The sequence below is a fragment of the Helianthus annuus genome, chromosome 17 (assembly GCF_002127325.2).
Source record: "Helianthus annuus cultivar XRQ/B chromosome 17, HanXRQr2.0-SUNRISE, whole genome shotgun sequence".
Taxonomy (NCBI): Eukaryota; Viridiplantae; Streptophyta; class Magnoliopsida; order Asterales; family Asteraceae; genus Helianthus; species Helianthus annuus.
This window is the reverse complement of record NC_035449.2, coordinates 133,962,513-133,980,243: the sequence shown is the minus strand read 5'-3', so window position 1 is coordinate 133,980,243 and position 17,731 is coordinate 133,962,513. Positions and strand designations below refer to the sequence as shown.

Below are 17,731 nucleotides of genomic sequence, written 5' to 3'. Positions count from 1 at the left end.
CAACACTTAATCTTAATGGTTTAGTTTGTTTGTTTCACGAGTAGATGTCTGAATGCTTCAGAAATTTGCCTCTGATTGGTTAAGCATTATACTGAGTCTGAATGGTTAAGATCTTTAATCTGAATTGATAAAACATTTGGGTCGTAACGATTAAACAATATACAGGTTCTTAATAGTTCAGACCTCTTACTGGTTCAACACTTAATGGTACAAAACTCTTATTGATTCAACACTTAACCATTCAAAAGTTATCAAACAGCCCTTAGCAAGTTCAATATTTATCCCATACTTCATATTTAAGTATATACAAAAAAAAAAGGTTAAGAACAAAGAGGGCGTGTACTGCCAGCATTGACAATAAGAGGGACTATAAGTGACATGGTGGTATAGTGAGAGGACTAAACAGAACCCGACCCACCCATCACTATGTAGATGGGCCGCACACCCATGTGACCATTTGCATGCATGAAAACGACGTAGCATCGTGACTTTCTGATCTTCAATAATCATGTATTTCTATTTAAGCAATTGGCCATTTTATCACTTAAATTACACCCCCCCAAAAAAATGAATATTTCACAACCCAAAAAACACCCACAAAAAAGCACCAAGAAGAGGCTTACAAACGAACAAGTGAAGCTCCTAGAAACAAGTTTTAACTACAACAACAAGCTTGATTCGACTCGAAAGAGTCATTTGGCTCAAGAACTTGGTATCCCGGCCAGACAAATTGCAATATGGTATCAAAACAAGCGAGCTCGTTGGAGGAACCAAAGCCTAGAGACGGAATATAAGGCTATTCAACACAAGCTTGAACGCGTGTCAAGTGACAAAAGCCGGCTCGAAAGAGAGGTTGAGAGACTCAAAGGTGAGTTAGAAAAGGCTAAAGAGTTGTTGGTGTCATCAAAGACTCAAATGAATTATGCATCTTTACCATCATTTTCTAGTTCTTGTGATGAAGTTGGAAGCTCAAGTTTGCTTGGTGATCATGGAGATTTCTATGTTTGTTTTGATAATCATCATCAATTTGATCACAAATCCAACGGTCATGATTTTTTTGGTAGGTCAATGTCTTGATCAATTTGTATGTGTGTAATTAAGATGTATGCTCTTTGGAACAAATAAAAGTCTTTGGTTTCTTGATCCATTATTCTTCTTGACTACATGTTCTATCAACATCAAATTGTGCAAATTGCAACTTCAGTGGTTAGGAATGAAGTGCTACATGATTCTTTACTATAACTGCTCCATACCATATTTTTAGGCTTCCTAATGTTAAAACTATCCTATAAGAGTCCAATATTCCGTTTTAAAAAGATTAAAAAGAATATCAATTCAAACAGAGGAAATCAAAACCTAAACCTAGAAACACCCATACCTACTGTTTATACTGAAAATATCGGAACTGGCACTAATTTTTTTTACACATAACTTTTCAGTTATTTTACTAATGATTCATACTTGCCAAGTTATATCAAAACAGACGATAGACGGGCAATAAGTTACGCAGCCACTCCTTTCTGAATTACAAACCCTAATCTACCAAAGACAAAACCCTACCCCCTAATTGATGTGAATGACCCATTGGGACCTGGTCAGGAATTAGATAGCTTCTGGCGCTAGGGAGCCAAACGTGTCAAAGGCAAAAGGGGACAAAAACATGTTGGTTTTCTGCACAAGCTTTAGCGTGCTTATCAACTTTCTTCGATTCTGTCTTTCTTGCTGCTTGTCCAGCTACAAACCTCTTTTCCCTTAAACCAACCAGAGGGGAAACCCCCGTGAGGTCCACACAAGCATGTTTCCCCCTAGCCCGACCAAAGACGAGTAAATCTCCCTTCCATAGGGTCTATAAGGAAATTCACAGGAGCCTCTTTCTTAGCCGAAATCTCAGCTCTTCTCAGGATGTCCCACAAAACATCTCGCATCCAGTCATGCCGATATTTGAACGTGTAAAAAACGTGTTACATTTTTTTTAGCGAGATTAGGCCTGTAAACGAACCGAACGAACACGAACACAAGCATGTTCGTGTTCGTTCATTTAATTTTAACCGAACATGAACACGAAAACGAACATATAATCGAACACATTTTTTTGTTCGTGTTCGTTCATTAAGAAATTGAGCATGTTCGTGTTCGTTTATGTTCGTTCGTTTAAAGCCTAAACGAACAGTTCATGAACATTAACGAACACAAACAAAAAAATTAAGTGAATGTATTTGAATAAACAGAAACAAACATAACTTAGCATGATTGAACAAGTCTAACATATTACAGTTCATCCAAAAACACATCTAAATTAGGGTTCATAGATATACTAATGAGTTATATTTATATAAGTTGTTAGAAAACCGAATATTTATATAAATATAACTATTTATGTATTTACTAAAAATTAAACGAACATAAACAAACGTAAATAAGCGAATGTTCACGAACATAAATGAACGAATGTTCATGAACATAAATGAACGAACACAAGCTGTGTTCATGTTCGTTCATTTAATTAAACGAACAAAATTTTATGTTCGTGTTCGTTCATTTATTAAATAAACGAACATAAACAAACTTCCCGCCGAACAAGTTCATGAACAGTTCATGAACGTTCGGTTCGTTTACAGGCCTAGAGATTATCATGTAACAATGCAGCTGTCACATTTTTTTGTGTCTGAGGAAAGAAAGGAGAAAAGTGTAACAAATTGCACTTTTTGTTAGATTTTAACATGTGTCTGGAAAAAGTATTTTTTTTACCTTTATAACATCAACCATTAATCACATGAGATGGATTGTGGAGAGGAAGTTTTCTGAGTTTTTCTTAATTAAGGTGAGTTTTTGATTTATTATTTCCCTATATATATATGGTTGGGTTTAAATGGGAATACTAAAAAAACTGGGTAGCCAGAGAAAACTGTATTTAACATGTTAAATATATCATGAAAATTCAATTTAACATGTTAATTTTTTTTTTCAAAATATTTTTCGGAGTTTTACATATAAATACATATAGAAGCCTTTTTTAATAAATAAAAATAAAAAAATGCTTAAAACAGTTAAAAAAAGGTAAAAAATTTTATAAAAAATATATTTTTTGGAATAGCTTTTACATATTTTTAAACACACACACTAGTACGAAACTCGCGTGATGAAGCGACAACGACAATTTATAATGGCGTACTCATTTTCTATTAGTTTATTAATTCTTTTGTGATATATACGTCTATTATTTTTTTTATTCGTGACATTAGTGTGGTCTATCTATGACATAAGCGATACAAATCTCAATCATATAACAATTTACCATTTAAATTATTAGGTTCTTTCACACACAAATAAGAAATTATCAGTCATAATTTAATATAAAAACGTGTCTACTACTTGCGTTGTGTGTGCAACTACTTTATCATAGTATTATAGAGATTTGTTGGATTACATTATTGTTACAAGATCTATATATTTCTATTGCTTGTCGTTACAACCTTAGTGATACTTAGTTAATAGTCAATCATTCGTTTATCAACGCACAAAACATCTTGAGATTGTTCATGGTTTTAACTCATGCTCTCAGTTTTTGTTATGTGCCTACTTTGAATAATTTATATTGTATAGCAAACTATAAGTTAACTGAAGAGTAGGCATGAGAAGTTGCATACTGTATACGAGTATCGTATTGATACTATACCTGTACCGTACTAGACTTGTACAGACCTAGAATATATGGTACGGTATTCGGTTCTGAATATAGCTAAAATTGGTATTGGTGCCATGCGGTAGGGTAACGGTTTAGGACTTTTAACAGTACCGTATCATACTGATACTGACTGAATATATATGATATGGTATTCGGCTTTGAATTTAGGTAGTTTTCGGTTTTAGTGTTGTGCAGTACGGTGCCACTTCGATACAGTAAGTGCATCGATCTCATATCTAGTGGGGAGTAACGTGATTAATTTTAGAATATTAGTTTCTTAAATACATATTGAGGGAATTGATGGACTCGTATTTGTTTATTGAATGAATTGTAAGATTACAAATGAGAACTAAAGTTGTTTCTTTTAAAAATAGTTGCAACACAAAACAAGTAAAATAGTTTGTGACTTTTGGCCCATTTGAAATATTTAAATACCTATCATAAAAATTAAAAATATTGGTTTTAACATAGTTAACGAATCAAATATTTACAAAAGAATGTAATAAAAATTAACTGAAGATTTAGGTGGAAAAATCATAGAAAGAGACACCACCTTAAGCTTACAGATAAAGGGAGTGGGGTGGTCACTAGTGATAAAATTTCATCACTCACAATATCCAATTATGTTCCGCCATATCAGCAACCATTTTTCCATCACTCACAACCTTTTTTAGTGGGGTGGTCATCACTCACCACCACACCCAACAATTTTCTCCAACCAACAATTATCCTCACAAAAAAAAACCATCACGGCATTGAAAAAATCACGGAATCATCAAACCGTGGAACAATCACGCATTATACTTGGAGGTGGGGGTGGGAATTTGTAATGTTCCACACGTTGATGTTTGTATCACTCGTGATATCACTGACCGCCCCCTTAGGCCTAAGTGTGTTCTTAATAATAAGCATACATCATCGAAAGAACTTTGTCATTAATTAGACATTTGTTCAGATTCTGAAGGTTCTTTGAACATCCATTTGTGATAATTCTAAGGGGAGTGGGGGTGGTCACTAGTGATAGAATTCCATCATTCACAAGCATCCAATTAAGTTCCGCCATATAATCAACCACTATTCTATCACTCACAAGCCTTTTTAGCGGCGGTGGTCATCACTAGTGATGGAACTCACAACTTTTTTTTATTTTTTAAATTAACCTGCAAAAAAAGCCAACTTCAACTAATTTATTATTACCTAAAAAATATTAAAAATATTTACTCTCACAAAAACCCCCCACCTTCCTCATTTCATTTCACTTTTCATCCTGCAGAACTAAATTGGTGAAGTTGGTCAACACGTGTCAAACATGCAGTGGGTCCAGAGCTTGATACATTGAAGTTTCACGCGTTAATAATACAACGCGTTTTACATTGACGCGTGATATATCATGGGTGGCGGCGGTCTTTTGTTTCCCACCACGCGTGATGGTGCATCATCACGTACCGCCTCGTGTGGCCTAAGAACACGAGTATACAAAGCTTAACAAATCAAGAAGTAATGTATTTTTCTTAGTAAACTATTGTTTGAAGTTTGGTCCCCCAATGGGGAAAAATATGGTGTATGATGGGTACGACTGTACAGGGCCGACTCAATCATTTTGGTGGCCTAAAGCAAATTAAAAACTAGAGGTCTTTTTTTTTAAAAAAAAATACTATTTGAGAAAAAACCCTCTTTTGCCCGGGCTTGGGACCGACAAACTAAACTAAGAGGTTTATTGTTGGCAAAGTTAATTAAATTTTTTTTATTTATTTTTATATATTTTTTGTATGTGTAAAGATAAGTTTAGAGCCCAAATATCATATATAAGTTTTTTATTTTTTAAAGTTGGAGGCCTATTGATTTGGAGGCCTAAAGCCCAAGCCTCAAAATACTTGAACTTATTGCGAAGGAGGCCACGCAATTTCATCATCATCTTCGTGATCATCATCTTTATAGGCTCGAATTAAAAAGTCAGAACAATTCTTGACAAATTCATGGTTATACGGTTTATGAAATCTTCTATTTGCTCCTTGAAGATAACCTGTATCGTGTAGCATTTACATATTCGTTTGTTGCTATGTTTTGACCAATCTGCATTTACAAAACAGACCCTCAGCATCCAATCTTACTAACCGTATTCACATTCATCACAACAACAATACAATTTGCCGCGCCAGCCCTTTTCACCGCAAGAGTGGAGGCAAAATGGTGGACTAGTCACCGCGTGAGAGATGGGCCATGTTTTATTTTTTGAACATTGGTAACGGCTATAAAGCCGTTAGTTTTAATTAAAAAAAAGGTTTTTTAAATGTTTATATATAAATCCAACCCCTTTTACATTCAAACCAACCCATTCCTCCATTTCTCTTAAAAAACTAAAAATTTCTATAACCCAATTTACATTTAAAAATGGTAGAAGAGATACCTACAACGAAGATTAATAATTTTAAGTTTTTTTAATTAATGTAATGTTTTTATTTTATTTTTAATTTAATGTAATGTTGGTTTTCTAATTTAGTACTTTTATTTTGTTAAAATTAAATTTCATTTATTAAATATTTAATAGTTTATAAAAAAAACAAAAACAAAAGTTTTTCCCACCCCTCATGAGGGGTGCCGTTCGTTTTTGGGCAAGAGCAGAGTTAGAGAGGGGAAATGACATGACATCGTACGATTGGGTCAAGGCATTGAAGTACACGTTCCTGTCATTTTAAGGTTTAAAGATGTAAAATTGTATGTGAAAGACGTCACAAAAACACACGTGTTGGTGAGTTACATGTAGTCATGTACTATGAACTGCGAGCATCAGGGCGGACCATATGTATACCGAGCCGTAGCATGAGCTACGGCTCAACTTTTTATCAGTAGTGTAAATTTTTTTTGGTTTTATACCAAAGATACCCTTGAACAACTACGAAGACACCCTAAAAAAAGTAAGTCTGTAAGCCCAAATCAATTGAAAATAATAAGCCAAATCCCAATTGCCCAATATTTTAGCCCAAGTCAATTGAAGATTGTAAATAATAAGCCTAATTGCTATTATGTTAGCCCAAAATAATAAAAGATTGTAAATAATTGCCCAATTGCCCTGAAGTTTTAATGCACGCCACGGCACAATTACGAGGATACCAATCAATTGAAAATAATAAGCCCAAATCCCAATTGCCCATTTCGTCACACTATAAGCGATGATGATAAATTTGCAAACTTGAATAGAATAAGTGATATTGCGCATGTTATGGTTGAAACGGGAACGCATAGTTCTTGTCCTTCAGTTTATCGGGTAGTGAAACTAGCTTTGCTTTTACCGGTTGCAACCGCAACTGTTGAAAGATTTTTTTCGAAATTGAAGCTTGTCAAGACGGATTTACGCAATCGAATGAGCCCGGAATTTTTGAACAATGCTATAGTTTGTGCGGTCGAAAAGGATTTTTTACATGAAGTAAAAGACAACGATCTGATGGAACGATTTCAAGCTATGAAAAAAGAAGACGACAAATCTATTAGGTATTTGTTTTACTTTATTTATTTATTGTTGTTTTTTTTTTAATATTGTACGATTGCACGGTAAAAAAAATTAGGATACCCCTAAGTTAATGTTCTAGTTCCGCCACTAACGAGTGATATGAAGTAAAAATGCCCGAGAATAGAAACACAAATAAACCCATTTATTCCTCTTCAACAAGAAAAGTACATAATTTTTTTATCCCTCCGGGGTATTTACTGAAACCACCAGATAAATTGTCAAAGAATATCATTAAGGGAGGCAAAATGAGCCAGGCGGCAAGTTGGGTTTGACCCAGAGCCCAACAACAGCAGTGACCTTTAAAAGATAGAAGCTAAGTTACAAATGAAAAACCAAGAGTCCATTAGCATAGTAAATTACATCCTTCTATGGTAATAAACTACATTCTTGCGATTGATCTCTAGATGCAAATTCAACTCCCATTTCGTACAGAGTGAGGCATTGGTGGGCAATGATAGAAGACACAGAAAAACCTGGGTTGGATCTTTGAGCAAAACAGGTTTTACCGGTAACTTCATCGTTATGCCTATGGGCGGGTGGGTTACCAGGTTTTCCTCGAAATCGGTGGTGGACCCGGGTACTCTTGGAGTACTCCGATTGGTCCAATGGGTGTCCCGTGCCCCGAGAGTGCTCGGGATTGATTCTGTTGGCCATTCAAAAAAAAAATAATAATAAATAAACTACATTCTTCTATGGTAATAAAATAATAATTCAAAGAGAACAATTACTTTTTTTAACGGCTTAAATTACACCAAATCCGTCTTTCAAGAGTGTGTGTGTGTGTGTGTGGGGGGGGGGGTGTCGTTTTGATCCAACTGTAAGTTAAAGTTGTCTTCTTGACAACAGGGTTAAATGGGGCTGGTGGGCTTGGGCAAGAAACAAGTACTGAAAAAATAATTGATGAAAGTAACGGGTCAAGTGGGGCTGCCAGGTTTGGTCAACTCGACCAAAACTCTTTAGTGTGTCAAATATGAGCAGAGAAACTATAATATTTCAATAATAAAACTAGCTATTGAAAACACTTTGGGCATTGAGGTAATACTTAGGTCAGGCAAGCATGAAACACCTTGTAATGAAGAATTTATCCGTAACATCCTTTTCATTTCGTCTGCAACATAACAAATGGGAATCCATAAAGTTTTTATTTTTCGAAAACAAGTTATTAAAAATTTAGAAATTCGTATGAAAAACACTACAGAAGTAAAATTTAATAAATATAAAAAATAGCCATGTGAGTTTATTTATCTTGTGAATAAACAAGAGCTATGTGTCAACAATTAAAGCAAGGAGGCCCCGTGTCAATGTATCATCCCTGTAACAACCATAGTTGGTTTTATTTAAACCTCGAACTTCGAAGAAACAACAAAACACCTTCATATAAATCAATTCCAACTTTACTTTACAAACTTGAAGTTGGTATAACAATTAATTAATCACATTTTTAATAAGCTCCAAATTCTCATTATCTTAGGATTCCAAAACTGAACAATAACAAAAATTAAATGTTATCAAGTTTCTAACTTTCCCAAACATATAAATATAAAGTAGTTAAAGCAATTTCTTAATCTCCCTCCCATCAAAGTAGCTTCCCCCCCCCCCCCCCCAAATGTTATTGAAACGTGACTACAAAACTCTATAAATGAAGGATCAAAGGAATCCTACTAACTAGATTTAAGCTCAAATGATCCAAAATCGTACCAAATAGCTCGTGTTGTAGCCCAATAGTATCAAGGTGTTGGTATTGGTGTCTCTTTCCCAATATGATGAGGTATCTAGTCTCATGGAGACAAAAAAAAATGATCCAAAGTAGTCTAGTTTCCATTTTTATTTCCGAAAATTTGTTGGATTATGGTTTCTTGTTTCAGAAATAGTTGTGTTTTCTAGAGCCTCCATAACTTTGAAGTAGGACCATGACGAGAAGAAACGACCAGCGGAGAAAAGATGGCACACACACAACTTCTCAGCATGGTGAAGACGACGTAGCTTCTTCATCTCGTTTATGTTTAAAAGAAAATGATGTGACGTGAATTTTATAACGTGACATTACTAGTTATCTAAGTTATATATTTAAAATAAAATGACATAGTATCTTCTTTTTGTTCACCTAATATATTAAAGGGTTATTGGATTATATCACCTCCAACTATTAACGTTTGGTCGCTACCACCCCCAACTATCACTTTGACACCCACTACCCCCAACTAAACATTTGGGTTACGATATCACTCCTCAACTAAATAGACTCTAACTAAATTAGTTTTCTTAATTGACTTGACATATTTATCTGACGTGACAAGATAATGTAACAAGTCTTAAAGGATTCATTATATAATAAATAGAAAAGATATTTAAATTCGATACACAATCTACAATATGTGTTAGGGGCTGTTTGGTAGCCTCTGAATGGTCATTAAGAAGCTATCTCTTAATAGAACCATTAAAAATTTTACCAATGAGAAGGTAGAAGAATGTGACATGTGATGATTTACCATTCAGAGGTTACCTCTTAACCATTCAGACTTGTGGTTACCTCTTATTCATTCAGAGGTTTTAAGCCATTAAGAGGTAGCATCTGAATGGTCATTAAGAGACTACCAAACAGTCCCTTAGTCAAACTGAACATGAAATGTGTGTTTTCACTACATGTGATAATTTTTCAATTCATTATTTACAAGTGCTTAGCCACTTCTCATAGTTTTCTACGTAAAGTTTATTTTGTATTTAACACGTCGCTAGGAAACCTTTTCTTGATTTGTGTTGGCTTTATACCTCTATATCTAGAAAAAAACCCGAACATCTCGATTTATTCTTATACATGGCTGGAGTGAAGGAAGAGGATGTGAAGGTATCTAACGTTGAATTGTTAATCAGTTCCCTTAATAAATAATGGAAAACATGTAAATAATACATGTTACAGTAGACAAGCCAGCAGATAGTCCAGATACAGATGCAGTCATGGAGTTCGACATGCTAGTCAGCTTGATTTGGTTTTCGTTTAGAGTGTATATTATCTGGTTTTCGTTTGATACTGGTGCAACCAGCAAGAGGGGTAAAAGTAGCCACGCGGCTACCACGTCGCAAGATAAAGGTACTCTTCGATTTCGGCAGAGTAACCTGGAGGATTACGTTGTTGCGAGTGACTCACTGGAGGGTTTATCCCGTATAGGTGAGAAGAAGAAGACCAGTGTGTAAGATTAAATATATTATGTTTTAATATTTAATCTAGTAGCCATTATAATCATTTACATTATATAGATCAAAATATATAACAACCTATTAAATAATTAGTTGGTAATTGTTGATGGACCATATTACCCTTATTAACTAATTAGGTTTTCTCCTGGGTGCTTATATAAGGAGACTTATGTAGAGGTTAAAAGGTTACACACTTAGACAGATAACCTAATTAGCATAACATCATAATCGACCTCATCTCCATAACCGAATTCCCTTTTTCGGTTTCATAATCACCATCATCAGTCAGCACTCTAAGGAGGAACCAGATCACCTTGACAAAGATGTCGAACTCCATGTCTTCTTCCCTCACTGGATTCTCCACTGCACTGTCTGCGGTGACAGGTATGTTTTCATGTTTTCCCTTATGTTTAAACAGAACCGATCAACATGTGGTATCAGAGCATATGTTGATTAGTCGGTTCTGTTTTGTATCCATAAATCTAGAATAATACTGGAAAACAGAATTTGAAAACCCTACTAAAATTCGGTTTTGTCATCCGAGACACCATCTCGGATATGTTCAATACATGTCGGATCATATGTTTCATCCATTATTACTGTTCCGAAATCAGCATGTTCAGAAATATGTTTAAATGTGTAATAATTTCCAGATTTCGGATGAATGTTTGAATATTATATTTTAGGGTTCATCGCATGTTCATGAGAAATTCGAAAAAAATTCCCTTAGTTTTGGAATGAATTCGGATTATAGGGTGTTTGTTCCTGTTTTGATCTATTTTATCTACTTAAGAGTTTCGAAAATCTGTTTTTCTATAAATGGATATAATTTTCGAAATAAACAGATAAATATAATTAATATCTAAACAGGAAACTTAATCCCATAATCCCTAAAATTTCGGATTTCAACCTTATCAATTATTAACTGCCTAAATTAAGGATTTTGCAACTTGAGGAACACATTTCGGATGAATCCGAGATCATCACGAACTGATCATCTCGGATGAACATATGTTCGTCCATCACGGATCAATAACTGCCTGATCATTTTGGACCATCTCGAACTAAGTGTCACGGATCATCTCGGACTAAGCATCACCATCTCGGATTAATCCAAGACATAATTCATCCGAAATCATGCGTCTTGGACACATCCGAGATCATCCGAAATCATCCGAGATCATTCGACTTACGCGTCTTGGACACATCCGAGATCATTCAAAATCATCCATCTCGGATAGTCCGAGATGATTCGAAATCATTCATCTCGGATGAATCCAAGACATGATTCATCCGAAATCATGAGTGTTCATAAAATTTCAAGACTCATTCAAAATCCCATTACTTTATTAAGCAGTTAATATGAACTAAAATTTGGCTCGGGGCTCCGCCCCGAACCCCGTGTAGGGGGCACGTTGTTCCCCTGCACCCCCCAGCGAACTCACCGCGGAGATCGATCCATGCTAACAGGTGGTTTGCTATTAAATAATTGGGTTTTGTAAATACTTAGTTAAATAATTAGAATCAGATAATGTTTTTACATAACCAAAATGGCTTAACTTGAATAAGCTTCTGATGTATCATTTCTGGCCAAAGCTGATTTGATACATCTACTTATCGTTCATATTACGAAAGCTATGTTAAGTGTGCATTACAAACGTGAATGTCTTAATATCTGGCCAAAGCTGATTTAATTCATTCATGTATAGCACACTCAACAAGTGCATAACTAAAGTGATTGTTTCATTTCTGGCCAAAGCTGATTTGTCACAACCACTTTGCACACATGCTTAAATGATTACACTTCTGGCCAAAGCTGATTTGTCTTCGTTTAAGTAGAATTTTAACTAAGTCTATTATTTTGATGTTAGTAATAGACAATATCATAGCTTCATAATGTAAAATGGTCATTATTTATGCCTGCCTTAGTATTACGTGCCCTTAGATCACATTAGAACTTCTTTCTTAGTATCATAACTTGCTCATCTTATTTCCACTATCAGCACCCAATTGCGGGATTCCACCTTTGACTGGTGATAACTTTGCTGCATGGAAGGATGCTCTCATGCTTACGCTTGGGCTGCTGGATTTCGATTATGCCTTAAGAGAGAATAAGCCAGCGGACCTTACGCCTCAAAGCACTGCTGCTGAGCAGTTAACTCATGAAAAATGGACTAGGTGTAACCGCATGTCTCTCATGTTTATGAAGCAGTCCATCAACAATGCAATCGGAGGAGCCATTCCTGATTCTGAAGATGCTAAAACCTACTTGGCTTCTGTGGAGGCGCAGTTTAAGGGGACATCAAAGGCACACGCTAGTACTCTTATCCACAAGTTGGTGACAAATAAGTATGATGGGAGGAGCGGCATTCACGAGCACATCATGATGATGAATGACATGGCCAATAAGCTGAAAGGGCTGGAAATGGAAATCAGTGATGGTTTTCTCGTTCATTTCATCATTACTTCGCTTCCTTCGTCCTTTAAAGCATTCAAGATCAATTACAACACTTAGAAGGACAAATGGACGATGAGTGAGCTGGTCGCTATGTGCGTACAGGAGGAAGAGCGTGTGAGGATGGATCACACTACTGATGTTGCTAACTTCACCACCTCCAATTCTAAGAAAAGGAAGAACAATCATCAGAGGAAGGATGTTTCAAAAGTCCAAAGGCCCAATCCCAATACAAGTGCACTCTCTAGCTCTAAGAACTCCTTAGGCAGAATCCACCGCAAGTTCTGTAAAAAGACAAGACATATGCCGAAGGAATGCCCTGATTTTAAGGAGTGGCTGGCTAAGAAAGGTAACGATTATTTTATGATACTTAAGTCCTATAATTTAAATGTTCCTGCTAATTCTTGGTGGTTTGATTCTGGTTCTATGGTTCATATTACCAATTCAACTCAGGGATTCCTTACAATCCGGAAGTTGGAAAGAAACCAAAGAACGCTTAAGGTTGGGGATGATGGAGAATTAGAAGTGAAGGCCATTGGAACATTACAATTATTTATGAAAACTGGTTTATGTATTAAACTTTATGATACCTTATATGTTCCTGAGGTAACTCGGAACCTTGTATCAGGACCAAAGTTAGACATGGACGGTTTTATTGTTTCCCATGGTCATCGCAAACTCTCTATCCTCTATGATTCTGTTCTTTATGGTACTGGTATTCTGGATGGTGGTCTCTATAGATTAGAACTAGATGATAATTTTTCCAAATCTTTGTTGTCATATAACATTAATGAATCACTCACAAAGATGAAAGAGAAACGAGACTTAGAGACTTCGTCCATGTTGTGGCATCAACGTCTAGGCCACATCTCAAAAGAACGATTAAATCATCTCGTGAAGGATGAAGTCTTACCTCCTCTCGATTTCTCTGATTTTGGAACATGTGTCAAATGTCTTAAAGGTAAAATGAAATTAGCGAATAAGAAAGGTGCCACTAGGAGCTCTAATTTATTAGAACTCATTCACACTGACATTAGTGGTCCCTACCAAATCGCTGGCATAACAGGACATACTTCATTTATCACGTTCATTGACGATTATTCTTGTTACATGTACTTGTATCTTATTAAGTAGAAGTCTGAATCTCTTACAACTTCTAAAGATTATAAGGCTGAAGTTGAAAAGCAATTAGATCGTCAGATTAAAGTTGTGAGATCAGATAGAGGCGGTGAATATTATGGAAGACATACTGATGTGGGTCAAGCTCCTGGTCCATTTTATGAGTTTTGTAAGGGCCAGGGGATTGTAAACCAATACACCATGCCTGGTACACCTCAGCAGAACGGTGTCGCTGAAAGAAGAAACCGTACCCTTATGAACATGGTGCGCAGTATGTTAGCCAACACTAATTTACCATTATTCCACTGAACTGAAGCGTTAAAAGCAGTTGTTCATATACTTAATATAGTTCCTTCTAAGTCTGTCCCTAAAACTCCTTCTGAACTTTGGACAGGAAGGAAACCGAGTCTTAAATATATGAAAGTATGGGGCTACATTGCTGAAGCAAAACTTTACAATCCTTTCCTAAGGAAACTTGACCCTAAAAAAGTTACTTGTTTCTTTATCGGGTATCCTAAAAACTCAAAGGGTTATCGTTTCTATTGTCCTTCCCATGTCACCCGTATTGTTGAAACCAAGCGTGCTGCGTTCCTGGAGGATTTCAAGGTCAGTGGGAGCAGTACCAACCCTTATGAAGAATTGCAAGAAGTACAAGACGTGGGGGGGGGACTCGTCGCTTAACATTACTCCGATTACTCCTCTTGTACTCAATGCAACTACTGTACCTAAAGCTACTGCACCAACTCCAAATTCACCTCCACAATCAGAACCTATCATACCTCATGACGAAGGCACATCAAACACTCAAAACCAAGACAACGCTAAACCCGATAATCCACTCAGGAGGTCATCTAGGAAAAGAAGGCCTACTAATTGGGATGATTATGTTACCTACCTGACTGAAATGGATCCTGGAAAGCTCAATGATCCTATCTCTTACAATGAAGCCATTAGCAGTGATCAGTCTTCTGAATGGAATAAAGCAATGATTAGTGAGCTTGAATCCATGAAGAAAAATGACATTTGGGATTTGGTAGAATTACCCAACGGTGTCAAATCAGTAGGATGTAAATGGGTGTTCAAAACAAAACTGGATCCGAATGGTAACGTTGATCGCTACAAGGCGAGATTGGTTACAAAGGGCTACACTCAGAAAGAGGGGATTGATTATCAAGAGACGTTTTCACCTGTCTCTCGTAAAGATTCATTAAGGATCGTCATGGCCCTAGTAGCTCATTTTGATTTGGAGTTACATCAGATGTACGTTAAAACCGCTTTCCTTAACTGAGACTTAGACGAAGATATTTACATGAAACAACCTGAAGGCTTTAAACTAGAAGGTCAGGAGCATCTAGTCTGTAAGTTAAAGAAATCCATTTACGGGTTGAAACAAGCATCACGTCAATGGTACCTCAAGTTTGATGAAGTCATGAAGAAACAAGGTTTTATGAAGAATCAAGTGGATCAATGCACCTACCTCAAGATGAGTGGGAGCAACTTTACTATACTTGTCCTTTACGTAGATGATATTCTATTGGTAAGTAATAGTTTAGACATGTTGCATGAGTCGAAGCGGTTACTCTCGCATAACTTCGACATGAAGGATCTTGGAGATGCTTCTTACGTCATTGGCATCGAAATTCACCAAGATAGACACAAAGGGATCTTAGAATTGTCTCAAAAGGCTTACATAGATCGTGTCCTTACACATTACAACATGCAACAGTGCAAACCCTCCGTCGCTCTAGTAGTTAAGGGAGATGTTTTCGGTTCATTCTAGTGTCCGACAACAGAGGTTGAGAAGGAGCAAATGAGCCAGATACCTTACGCGTCAGTAGTCAGGAGCCTGATGTATGCTCAAGTCTGTACTCGCCCAGATATCGCTTGTATTGCTAGAATGCTAGGCCGTTATCAGACTAATCCTGGCCTAGATCACTGGAAAGCAGCTAAGAAGGTACTTCGATATCTGCAAGGGACGAAAGACTATAAACTGACTTATAGAAGAAGTGATCATTTAGAAGTGGTAGGCTATTCTGATTCTGACATTGCTAATTGCAAAGATGACAAGAAATCCACTTTGGGCTATATCTTTATGTTAGCAGGCGGACCTATCTCATGGAAGAGTCATAAACAACAGTTGACCACAACTTCCACAATGATGGCAGAGTACATTGTGTTTATAACGCAACCTGTCATGGAATGTTTCTTAGAAATCTGATCACTAGACTCAAAATTGTTAATTCCATTTCTAGACCATTGAAGCTTTACTGTGATAATTCAGCTGTCGTTAGTTTCTCGAACAGTAACAGTTCGACTGGAGCTGGTTTATATCTCGATACAAAATATCTGTTCGTACGTGAACAAGATGAGGAAAATAATCTTTGTATTGAGTATATTAGTACTAAAGATATGCTTGCGGATCCGATAACTAAAGGTCTCTCTCCTAAGGTTTACGAAAAACATGTTCGGAATATGGGATTTAGTGAAAACCTTGTTTAGCATATTGTACTAGCTTATGTTTTATGATTAATGAAATTTCCTCAGTTTGATTTTGTATGTCTCTTAGAATATGTTCAACCAGTACAATGGCATATAGACAAATAAAGTTACAAATCAAACAAAGGGCTTATGCGTATTTTGACCATGACGATTAGGTTTTAAATTAAGGCTATAGTATGACTAATGGGGGTCCTGAGTCTCGTAATGATTCAACGGCTATATTTCTATGCTATAGTACTTGTTTAACGCTAAAATGAGTGTTAACTCCTGATCAAGCTTATCTAATACTCATAGTAAATGATTACTCGGCTAAGTGGGAGAATGTAAGATTAAATATATTATGTTTTAATATTTAATCCAGTAGCCATTATAATCATTTACATTATATAGATCAAAATATATAACAACCTATTAAATAATTAGTTGGTAATTGTTGATGGACCATATTACCCTTATTAACTAATTAGGTTTCCTCTTGTGTGCTTATATAAGGAGACTTATGTAGAGGTTAAAAGGTTACACACTTAGACAGATAACCTAATTAGTGTTGGTGCATGTTTTGTGTCAATAGCTTAATAGTTTGTTTGTTTAGTCTTTAGATATTTTGTATTGGGCTTAGCAGTATTGGTTAGGGAGTTATTTAGTGTTATGGGCTTGGAGAATGGCCTGGCCCAGACCAAAGCCCATGTGCAAAGCTTGTCCTATAGATACAAGGCTTGGCATTAGGGTTTAGGTTAGCCATTGAGCCATTTTAGAGATATTGAGAGAGAGTTAGAGAAATCTACAGAGATTGGCTGAGAGATTTCTTGGGTCTTGAATTGATTGTAAACGTTCGAGTTGGATAATCAATAGAAGACCGGATTGAAAGTGTATCATGTTCTTGATTCTTGTTCTACTCGTTTTTCTGTGAAATCTGATCTAGGGGATTTCGCACTCTAGGTTGGATCGACAATTTTGTTACGATCCGCACGCGTTAGGGGACCTACAATTGGTATCAAAGCGTTAGGCTCTTGTTTTGCTCGGTTCAGAATCGTTTTCTGCAGAAAAATCGAAGATTTGGGCGTTTTTGACGGCTGTTCTAGGGTTCTGCTGGTGTTTTCGGATAAACTGCTTGCATTTCGGACCATTACTGATAGAAATCTTGCATTTCTGATCAATTTCGGACCAGCAACAAGCATTTCGGACCAGAATACTTGCATTTCGGATAGAAAACAAGCAATTACGGACCATTTCGGATCTTCAGATAAGCATTTCGGATTGGACTGATCCA

General features: G+C 36.2%; 1 protein-coding gene across 1 annotated transcript; it reads left to right on the top strand.

Annotated features, from left to right (window-relative positions):
• The first annotated feature begins 535 nt into the window (after positions 1-535).
• LOC110922521 (homeobox-leucine zipper protein ATHB-52) lies at positions 536-1,147 on the top strand. The gene has a single exon (XM_022166811.2). The coding sequence runs from the start codon at positions 568-570 to the stop codon at positions 1,075-1,077; it is 510 nt and encodes a 169-aa protein (XP_022022503.1). The 5' UTR covers positions 536-567; the 3' UTR covers positions 1,078-1,147.
• The last annotated feature ends 16,584 nt before the right edge of the window (positions 1,148-17,731 follow it).